Source organism: Salarias fasciatus, chromosome 6 (assembly GCF_902148845.1).
Source record: "Salarias fasciatus chromosome 6, fSalaFa1.1, whole genome shotgun sequence".
Lineage (NCBI taxonomy): Eukaryota > Metazoa > Chordata > Actinopteri > Blenniiformes > Blenniidae > Salarias > Salarias fasciatus.
The window spans coordinates 34,729,500-34,741,291 of record NC_043750.1 but is presented as its reverse complement, the minus strand read 5'-3'; the positions used below and the strand labels follow the sequence as shown (position 1 = coordinate 34,741,291).

General features: G+C 46.3%; 1 protein-coding gene across 1 annotated transcript; it reads left to right on the top strand.

Moving 5' to 3' along the window:
• The first annotated feature begins 1,649 nt into the window (after positions 1–1,649).
• LOC115389850 (deleted in malignant brain tumors 1 protein-like) lies at positions 1,650–6,426 on the top strand. The gene is given in 11 exon segments (XM_030093418.1): positions 1,650–2,049; positions 2,135–2,449; positions 2,590–3,027; positions 3,113–3,427; positions 3,567–4,025; positions 4,064–4,426; positions 4,567–5,004; positions 5,090–5,167; positions 5,170–5,403; positions 5,544–6,002; positions 6,041–6,426. Coding segments are annotated over 11 exon segments (3,885 nt in total).
• The last annotated feature ends 5,366 nt before the right edge of the window (positions 6,427–11,792 follow it).

The window sequence follows — 11,792 nt, the reverse complement described above, 5'->3', positions numbered from 1 at the left end:
TGTTGCAATAGACGATCTATGCATGATGTGTTGATTGGTTCTAATTTCCGTTTGGTAACTTAAAAATAAAGAGGAGTGACACCTCCTCTTGTAGAAGTGAGCGTGAGTGAGTTGGTTGCACTGAGTTGAAAGCAGCATGTCTGAGTGTGTTTGTTTTCCAATAAGTTTGAGCGTGCGAGGCAGGCATGTCTGCGACAGAGGGAGCAACCGGAGGAGGCAGCGTGAGGAACTGCTGCTGCAGAAGATTTAACAAAAGCACGTAAAACAAACATGAAACGCCACCCATAGGTGCTCATGGATGGCAGAACCAAAAAGACAGAAAAAAACTTTTTCTAACAAGTGGAAAAAAAAGGACACGGGAGTGGGACGCTCTCTGCATGGGAGGGAGGGGGGGGGCGGGGGTGCTGAGGACGTTTACGACAGTGAGCTTTCACAGGAGACCAGTAGGGGGAGCGCTAAAGCAAATCTTGCAAAGTTCTGCTTTAACAGAAAACCTGAGCAAATCATGTTTTATGGCCTGATTTAAAAGAAGTATGCTCCATAGGTGAGGCCCATAGGAACTAAATGCTGCTTCACCTGGTTTCTTCTGACAATGAAACACTGAGTAAACCTGTTCCTGAAGACCTCAGAGCTCTGGATGTTTCACACGAGACGATTAAATCTGAGGTGTATCTGGGCCCGAGACCATTTAAAGCTTTAAAGACATAGAAACACAGCATCATAATTGTTCTTTTTAAATGAGCGTTAAATAGTAAAAGATATGACTCAAAATATGTGGAACCAACGAGGCGACACTTTCTTGGGCCACGCCCATCCTTACACTTGTTTGTGTAAAGATGGCTTTGTAGGCGATGGTCTGACCTGCTATGATGCAAAGCTGTGCAGTGACTCCTCTTGCTGCAGATCAGGTTACCACTGGTCACCTGAAAGGGGGTGTGTGGATGTCGACGAGTGCTCCCTCCCCGACTCTCCCTGCAACTTCCATCAGATTTGTAAAAACACACCAGGATCCGTTGAATGCCTGGAGTCTGTGTCAAAACTCTCGTCAGCGCCTTCGCCTTTCCAGATTGTGTGTGGGGGAACAGTTTGTCCTACAGGCATGGACTGCATTCTTTATAATAGCAATAATAGCACTCCCCGATGTGCTGACCCCTGTTATGACTACACTGTACTGAATGATGAATGGCGATCAACAAGTTTAAGTGGAAATGGAGTCCGCTGTGATCGAGATATCAATTGGCAAGACTGTGCAAATCAGTGCTCGTATCCATGAGAGGTGTACAGAAACAAACAGGTGTGGGACACACACTCCTCTGTGGTTAGTTGAACCTCATCCCACACAGTCAGGCGTGATTGTCAATCGCATTGTGTGCACTTCCTGGGACGGCAATTGCTGCTATTTAAGAAATCACCAAATCCAAGTAAAACGCTGCAATGGAGGCTACTATGTCTACAAACTTGTAGCACCAAGCACATGTTCTCTCGCATATTGTTCAGGTAATGCTCTTATTAAATCATCCTCACACAGGTTAAATTGTTGCATTTAATGTGAATACATTATAATGTATTCACTTTTGATTTTTTTCTGTTTTGTTTAACCAACAGAGGTGAATGAAACAGAGTATTCAACAACACCACCAGTAACCACCATGAACTCAGGAAGTCATACTCACACCTCACCAGTTCACATCACCCCACCATGGAACACATCACCTGGTAACGACATAGGAGTTGAGGGAGAAGTGCGCCTGGCCAATGGAGGAAACAGCTCCTGTTCTGGCAGAGTGGAGATCTTCCACTCTGGACAGTGGGGGACAGTGTGTGATGATCTCTGGGACCTGCTCGATGCTGAGGTGGTGTGCCGACAGCTGGGCTGTGGCAGAGTCCTCTCAGCACCAACACAGGCACGCTTTGGACAAGGCAGCGGACCCATCTGGTATGATGATGTTACATGCACAGGCAGTGAAACGAAGCTGTCTGAATGTCGGCACCAAGGGATTGGATCTCACGACTGTGGCCACGATGAAGATGCTGGAGTTGTCTGTGAAGGTAAGTAAAGATTTGTGCCGTTAGTGACACCACAGAGCATGTTTTTGAGCACCTACTCATCTGTCTTCCTTTCTTTTCCTGTCAGCTGCTTCGCCAATGAGACTTGCCAACTCTGGAAACCGCTGCTCAGGCAGAGTGGAGATCTTCCATGCTGGACAGTGGGGGACAGTGTGTGATGATCACTGGGACCTGGACAATGCCAATGTGGTGTGCAGACAGCTGGACTGTGGAACAGCGCAATTGGCTTTATCGAGTGCAGCCTTTGGACCTGGCAGAGGACCTATCTGGTTAGACGAGGTCTATTGTTATGGAAATGAGCCATCTATATCAGACTGCAGGCATTCAGAGTTTGGAGTCCACGACTGTGTTCACCATGAAGATGCCAGTGTGGTATGTGAAGGTAATCATTCATAAATAAATTTTGAATACATTTCAGTTGCTGTTGCTCACATTGAAATGTAGGATGAACACAGTTGTACACAGAAATGCTGCACAGACTCTTGTTTTCATGATCTCAGTTCACAGAACATTTTCTTGCAGGTGCGCCTGGTAGCCACAGCACAGCAAGTCCGACATTTCCACCTGTGTTCAGCACAGACATTCCAATCGTCTCCACAACATCTTTACCAACCCCACGTCCACCTGGTAATGACACAGGAGTTGAGGGAGAAGTGCGTCTGGCCAATGGGGGAAACAGCTCCTGCTCTGGCAGAGTGGAGATCTTCCACTTTGGACAGTGGGGGACGGTGTGTGATGATCTCTGGGACCTGCTCGATGCTGAGGTGGTGTGCCGACAGCTTGGCTGTGGCAGAGTCCTCTCAGCCCCAACACAGGCACGCTTTGGACAAGGCAGCGGACCCATCTGGTATGATGATGTTACATGCACAGGCAGTGAAACAAAGCTGTCTGAATGTCAGCACCAAGGGATTGGATCTCACGACTGTGGCCACAGTGAGGATGCTGGTGTCGTCTGTGAAGGTAAGTACAGTTCTGTGCACTGACATACACCAGAGAGTGTGGTCTTTATCACCGACTCATCTGTCTTCCTTTCTTTTCCTGTCAGCTGCTTCGCCAGTGAGACTTGCCAACTCTGGAAACCGCTGCTCAGGCAGAGTGGAGATCTTCCATGCTGGACAGTGGGGGACAGTGTGTGATGATCACTGGGACCTGGACAATGCCGATGTGGTGTGCAGACAGCTGGACTGCGGACCGGCCCAATCAGCTTTATCTCATGCAGCCTTCGGACCTGGCAGTGGACCCATCTGGTTGGATGATGTCTATTGTTCTGGAAATGAGCCATCTATATCAGACTGCAAACATTTAGGGTTTGGAGTCCACAACTGTGGTCACCATGAAGATGCCAGTGTTATTTGTGAAGGTAATCATTCATGAATAAATTTGAATAGATTTCAATTGCTGTTTCTCGATTAAAACATAGGATAAATGCAGTTGTACACAAAAATGCTGCACAGACTGCTCTTGTCATCTTCTCAGTTCAGAGAACATTTTTCTTTCAGGTCTACCAGGTAGCAACAGCACAGCATGGCCGCCTTTTCCACCCGTGAACAGCACAAATATTCCAACAGTCTCCACAGCAACTTTGCCAACCCTTCGACCGCCTCTCAATATAACCACACCACCTGGTAACAACACAGGAGTTGAGGGAGAAGTGCGCCTGGCCAATGGGGGAAACAGCTCCTGTTCTGGCAGAGTGGAGATCTTCCACTTTGGACAGTGGGGGACAGTGTGTGATGATCTCTGGGACCTGCTCGATGCTGAGGTGGTGTGTAGACAGCTGGGCTGTGGCAGAGTCCTCTCAGCACCAACACAGGCACGCTTTGGACAAGGAAGTGGACCTATCTGGTATGATAATGTCATGTGCACAGGCAGTGAAACAAAGCTGTCTGAATGCCGGCACCAAGGGATTGGATCTCACGACTGTGGCCACATGGAGGATGCTGGGGTTGTCTGTGAAGGTAAATACTGATCTGTGCAGTACAGTAACACCCCAGAGTGTGTTTTTGCCCACCCTCTCATCTGGCTGTCTTTCTCTTCCTGTCAGCTGCTTCACCAGTGAGACTTGTCAACTCTGGAAACCGCTGCTCAGGCAGAGTGGAGATCTTCCATGCTGGACAGTGGGGGACAGTGTGTGATGATCACTGGGACCTGGACAATGCCAATGTGGTGTGCAGACAGCTGGACTGTGGAACAGCGCAATTGGCTTTATCGAGTGCAGCCTTTGGACCTGGCAGAGGACCTATCTGGTTAGACGAGGTCTATTGTTATGGAAATGAGCCATCTATATCAGACTGCAGGCATTCAGAGTTTGGAGTCCACGACTGTGTTCACCATGAAGATGCCAGTGTGGTATGTGAAGGTAATCATTCATGAATAAATTTTGAATACATTTCAGTTGCTGTTGCTCACATTGAAATGTAGGATGAACACAGTTGTACACAGAAATGCTGCACAGACTCTTGTTTTCATGATCTCAGTTCACAGAACAATTTCTTGCAGGTGCGCCAGGTAGCCACAGCACAGCAAGTCCGACATTTCCACCTGTGTTCAGCACAGACATTCCAATCGTCTCCACAACATCTTTACCAACCCCACGTCCACCTGGTAATGACACAGGAGTTGAGGGAGAAGTGCGTCTGGCCAATGGGGGAAACAGCTCCTGCTCTGGCAGAGTGGAGATCTTCCACTTTGGACAGTGGGGGACGGTGTGTGATGATCTCTGGGACCTGCTCGATGCTGAGGTGGTGTGCCGACAGCTGGGCTGTGGCAGAGTCCTCTCAGCCCCAACACAGGCACGCTTTGGACAAGGCAGCGGACCCATCTGGTATGATGATGTTACATGCACAGGCAGTGAAACAAAGCTGTCTGAATGTCAGCACCAAGGGATTGGATCTCACGACTGTGGCCACAGTGAGGATGCTGGTGTCGTCTGTGAAGGTAAGTACAGTTCTGTGCACTGACATACACCAGAGAGTGTGGTCTTTATCACCGACTCATCTGTCTTCCTTTCTTTTCCTGTCAGCTGCTTCGCCAGTGAGACTTGCCAACTCTGGAAACCGCTGCTCAGGCAGAGTGGAGATCTTCCATGCTGGACAGTGGGGACAGTGTGTGATGATCACTGGGACCTGGACAATGCCGATGTGGTGTGCAGACAGCTGGACTGCGGACCGGCCCAATCAGCTTTATCTCATGCAGCCTTCGGACCTGGCAGTGGACCCATCTGGTTGGATGATGTCTATTGTTCTGGAAATGAGCCATCTATATCAGACTGCAAACATTTAGGGTTTGGAGTCCACAACTGTGGTCACCATGAAGATGCCAGTGTTATTTGTGAAGGTAATCATTCATGAATAAATTTTGAATAGATTTCAATTGCTGTTTCTCGATTAAAACATAGGATAAATGCAGTTGTACACAAAAATGCTGCACAGACTGCTCTTGTCATCTTCTCAGTTCAGAGAACATTTTTCTTTCAGGTCTACCAGGTAGCAACAGCACAGCATGGCCGCCTTTTCCACCCGTGAACAGCACAAATATTCCAACAGTCTCCACAGCAACTTTGCCAACCCTTCGACCGCCTCTCAATATAACCACACCACCTGGTAACAACACAGGAGTTGAGGGAGAAGTGCGCCTGGCCAATGGGGGAAACAGCTCCTGTTCTGGCAGAGTGGAGATCTTCCACTTTGGACAGTGGGGGACAGTGTGTGATGATCTCTGGGACCTGCTCGATGCTGAGGTGGTGTGTAGACAGCTGGGCTGTGGCAGAGTCCTCTCAGCACCAACACAGGCACGCTTTGGACAAGGAAGTGGACCTATCTGGTATGATAATGTCATGTGCACAGGCAGTGAAACAAAGCTGTCTGAATGCCGGCACCAAGGGATTGGATCTCACGACTGTGGCCACATGGAGGATGCTGGGGTTGTCTGTGAAGGTAAATACTGATCTGTGCAGTACAGTAACACCCCAGAGTGTGTTTTTGCCCACCCTCTCATCTGGCTGTCTTTCTCTTCCTGTCAGCTGCTTCACCAGTGAGACTTGTCAACTCTGGAAACCGCTGCTCAGGCAGAGTGGAGATCTTCCATGCTGGACAGTGGGGGACAGTGTGTGATGATCACTGGGAGCTGGACAATGCCGATGTGGTGTGCAGACAGCTGGACTGCGGACCGGCCCAATCAGCTTTATCTCATGCAGCCTTCGGACCTGGCAGTGGACCCATCTGGTTGGATGATGTCTATTGTTCTGGAAATGAGCCATCTATATCAGACTGCAAACATTTAGGGTTTGGAGTCCACAACTGTGGTCATTATGAAGATGCCAGTGTGATATGTGAACATAAGGGTATTTTCATGCTTTAACATGTATCAAGCATTATTATATTTTTATTTTCCAACAATCCTGACATGAATTATATGATCACAGCCTCTTTTCTTTCTTTCTATTTTACTTTCCTTTAGTTTCATCCCCACCTTTGAATGCTTTTCATCTTTATTGTCAAGAGAGCAAAATCCAAATACAAGTGCAGGCAAGTCGTCTGGTAGCTTCTGGGTTCGACCCATTCTCTGGACACTTGGCTGATCACAACTGCACCTGGGTCAGAGAAAGCTATGGATGGATTTGGTATGAAGTTGATACTCGACCTGAAGCCTGTGGAAATTCAGTGAAGGTATTTGTTCTGTCTTTGATTAACCTACGTGTGCCCTCTTACAGCAAGTCCTGACTAGTTTGAAACCATATTATGAGTGATGATGCCTGTTTTTAAACTTCTTGCACTTCTAAAGAGAAGATAGTATTATCATATAATATAATATAATATCATGCAATAGAATAGAATAGAATAGACTTTATTGATCTCACCATGGAGAAATTTAGTCACAGAGGCTCGTAGAACACACACGGGGGTGCAAAAAAGAGGTGAAAGGTGCAAATAAGACTAACAATAAATAATAGTGCAAATCTTAATCGAATAATAATGGAAATCTAAAAGAAGAAAGATCTAACTTTCTATACAACATTAATCTTACAGTATACCAGAAACTATAAATATATGTACAAGTATGTTTTCAGTGCAGCAGAATGAATAGTTTATCAAGTGTCAATGATTTCTTTTGGATTTTATAAAGTGGCAATGATCGCAGGATATCAGGGTTACTGCACATATTCTACAAAGCAGAGTTGTGCAGTGTGACAGTGGTGGGGATGAAGGACCTGCAGCGCTCTTTCCTGCACTGAGGGTGTCTCAGTCAGCCACTGAAGGAGCTGCTAATAATGATAATAATAATAATAATAATAATAATAATAATAATAATAATAACAATGATAATAATGATAATAATAATAATAACAATAATAATAATAATAATAATAATAATAATAATAATAATAATAATGATAATGATAATAATAATGATAATAATGACGATAATAACAATACATTTTATTTAACAGTGCCTTTCAAAACACTCTAGGACACTTTACATAAGATAAAAACTCATTACAAATAAATAAAACAACAATGTAACACAGCGAAAAAGAGAGAAATTTACGGGTGATAGGCAGATTGAAACAGCTGGGTTTTGAGTATGGATTTGAATTGTGATAGAGAGTCAATATTGCGGATGTCAGGTGGGAGAGAGTTCCAGAGTCGAGGAGCAGAGCGGCTGAATGCTCTGCTCCCCATGGTACTGAGGCGGGCGGAGGGCACAGAGAGGTGGAGAGAGGAGGAAGACCTGAGGGACCGTGAGGGGGTGGCAACGTGTATGAGATCAGACAGATAGGCGGGGCGAGATTGTGGATGGCTTTGAAAGCAAACAGAAGAATCTTGAAAATTATCCGGAATTTGACAGGGAGCCAATGGAGCTGCTGGAGGACGGAGGAGATGTGGTGAAAGGAAGGGTTTAGCAGAGGCTACCACAGAGTCATAAAGGTCCTGAGCACAGGTCTTCTCACTCTGAAGGATCTCAGTCTTCTCAGAAGGTGGAGGCGACTCTGGTCCTTCTTCTACAGAGCGTTGGTGTTGTGGGACCAGTCCAGTTTATTGTTGAGGTGAACACCAAAACACTTGAAGCTGTCCATTGTTGCAATGTCCTCCTCTGGATGTTCACCGGCAGGTGTGGTAATGTCCTCCTCCTGAAGTCAATCACCATCTCCTTTCCTTACTGGTGTTCAAGCACAGGTGGTTGTCCTCACACCAGTCCACAAAGTCAATGATGACCGAGTGGTACTCCAGCTCGGTCATTCCCTGTAGGCAAACTGCAGCAGGTCCAGTGAGGAGCTCACCACAGAGCGGACTTGGGCGAGAAGGAGCCTCTCCATGGTCTTCATGAGGTGGGAGGTCTGTCGTGGGCCGGTTCCTTGGCTTGCGCTGTTTTGGGAACCGGGACCACACAAGAGGTCTTCTGCAGGGCAGGGAACTTCTCCAGGCTGAGGCTCAGGTTGAAGAGGTGGCAGAGAACCAGGCAGAGCTGGTTCACACAGGTCCTCAGCAGCCTGAGACTGATGTGGGTGTGGGGCAAGAGTGGTCAGGTGAAAGTAGCTGTGGCCCAGGGAGGTGGGAGGTGTCTCCTGGGCTGGAGACGTGTGAAGTGTGGGGAGGAGGGAGGCAGGCAAAAGGGTGGGGGGAGAATCAGATCTGTTCACGTAACAGTTTAATTTGTCTGCCTAGTGCTGGTCTCCATCAGCTGTCCCTCTGGCACTCTGCCCAAATCCAGAGATGTTTTTCAGTCCTCTCCACATGTCCCGAGCGTTGTTCTGGGTCAGCATCTCCTCCAGCTTCCTGGTATAGTCCTTCTTGGCCCACCTGATCCTCCACTGGAGCTCATGCTGAATTCTGCTCTGCTTCTCTCTGTCCGCTGAGGTGAAAGTCCTTTACTTCTGCTTCAGGAGGACTTTAAGCTCAAGGGTGACGCATGGGTGGTTGTTGGAGAAGCACCGTACCCTCCGGGTTGGCACAGTACTGTCCACACAGAAGTTCATGTCATCTGTGATGCCGTGCGTGAGGCCGTCGATGTCATTCCCAAAAGAGTCAGAGAACATGCTCCAGTCCGTGGTCTGGAAACAGGCCTGCAGCCTGTCATTGACCTCCTCAGTCACACTTTCAAAGACCTCTTCCACACAGGTGTCCTTCGCACTTTAGGTGGGTATTGTCAGAGCAGACCAGCTTGTGATCAGAGTGTCCCAGTGAGGGGAGGGGGGCCGAGGTGTAAGCGTCTGGCATGTTAACATGAAGAAGGTCCAGCGTCTTCTTGTCTCTTGTGTGGCACGTGACATACTGCATGAATGTCGAAAGAGAGGCGGAGAGGGAAACATGGTTGAAGTCTCCGCTGATCAGCAGCAGGGCCCGGGGATGGCGGGTCTGGATCTGGCTGACGGTGCTGATGGTACTGTGGAGCTGCTGTGGACTAAAGGAATTTAGTTGAGACTCTCAATTCAATGTGAAGTTTTATCTGGTCTCTCCATCATCTGATGAGGAGAAAAGCACCACTGCTGTTTATGGATGTCTGGGCACATTATCAATAATCATATTAATATTTCCAGGTTTTCATAATCCAGTATGTATTGTTAGACTTGAGACTGTAATGTCTTCAATTTAATATATTTTTTAACGTATTTATCTTTTTGGGGGAATTGACAAAGGACATCCACATATGTTATAGTTACTGTGTCTTTCTCATCTGATATAACCATTCACCTTATTGATCACTTAAACATCTGTCTTTCAGACCAACCTCACACATGTGACATACGTCAACAATATATTCATCTACTCAGCACAAAACTCATCCTTCAGTGTTCCACATCGAGTTCCCATCTCCTGCTCTTATCCTCTGCATACAGACAGCACCCTTGATGTGGCTGTCAGGCCAGTCCTGGAGTAAGAAAACCTTTATTGAGCCTTCACTGACATTATTTACTATTTGTCAGTTACATCTATAAATGTTAAGATGTTCTTGCTCCTGTGACTATGGTTTTGATTGATTGATTTATTTTTTTACAATATGCTGTTTTCTTGCTGACCTTCAGGATGTGATGACTTGGTAGTCAAAATGCATTCTGTCTTCCTTTGGAATGTTGATACAACTTAGGGTGACCACCCGTCCCGCGTAGCGCGTGCGCGTACAGTGTTTCAAGCACATTTCATGCGTCCCGCAAATTGAGACCGTGTCCCGCATAATCAACGCTTGCTCTTAAAAAGAAAAAACTTGCTCACCGTACTCACCACACACACACACACACACACACACACACACACACACACACACACACACACCTGTCAGTGAACAACTGCGGTCAAGCCAGCCGGCACTCTGACAAACACTGCAAAGTGAGCCGATGTTGTTTTGCGGTGCGCACATATTTTACGCATTACGGTAAAGGCGAAAACGAGAGGATTGCAAAACTAACGTTAAGTGCCGCGGATCACACTCACCTTATTCTTAATTAATAGAATACGCATGAACATTGTTGATAAAAAGCAAACTGAACAACAAAGTAAATGAAGGAAAGCCTGTGCTTATGCTGATTTTCAATCAATAGGTCAAATGAACGAGGAGATATTGAGTTAAAATACTTTATCTCTCTTACAAATATTAATATAAAATGTTTGGAATATTTAAAGCTAAAACAAAGTTTGAAAAAGACACTACAGTAATGGGATTCACAGGTGATTTGGAGTAAATAGGTAAAATAACCTTCGAGCTATTGAGAAAAAAACTCTTTTTTCATAAAAATATTAATAAAAATTATTAGTAATGTTACCAGAGCAAACAAAGAGGTGTGTCTGAACCAGACCGTGTCGTAATGTGATTCGCAAGTGATTGGGATTCAGTAGATCAAATAACCTGGGAGTTATTCAGCTAAAATACTGTGTTTTTCATAAAAATATTAAAACAAATGATTGAAAATATCAAAAGCTAAAACAAAATGACGTGTCTGAATCAGACACTGTAGTAATGTGATTCACAAGTGATTTGGAGTCAACAGGTCGAAGAACCTTGGAAAAGCAAAACACATTGAAAGCTCAGGGCTCATTAACAAGGTGTCCTGTTATGAGCAGACAGCAGCAACTACCTCTGTTAGGGGAACAGGGCAACAAGAAGTAACAATAATATACCATGTGAAGTGGTATCTGCTGGAACTTGGTAAACAGGTATCAGTGAGTGAGTCTGCTCGCTGGGTGGGGGCACCGCCACGCTGGGCGGTGTCCCACATTGTCCCTCAGAATCATACCCCTTGTCCCCCATTGGACTCATTAGCAGGTGGTCACCCTAATACAACTACAGTAATGAATAACTTTAAATACATTATTTTTGAGCTACATTTGTTAAAACAGCTTATTTCCTTTGACAGGGAGAGTGGTGGCATTTCTGGTTTGGGCAGTCAATCGAGAGCCGTGATGTCTCTGTACAGCAGCCCCTCCTTCATTGACACTTACCCACCAGGGTCAGTGACCCTCCCAGTGGGCTCCGCATTGTATGTGGGGGTCTCTGTGGAGAACAGGGGTCCAGACTTTGCTGTTATTCTGGAGGACTGCTTCGCAAGTCACTCTCTAAGCCCTGAATCTTCTGTGAAATACCCTTTAATCCAGAACAGGTACGTGCACCTCCTCAGCCTCAGCAGAAACCTTGTGGGATCCAGTAACATGTAATGACCCTGATGATCTCCTCCATCTTTTCTGCAAGGTGTCCCGTTGACCCTCGGGAGGTGCAGGTGATTGAGAACGGCA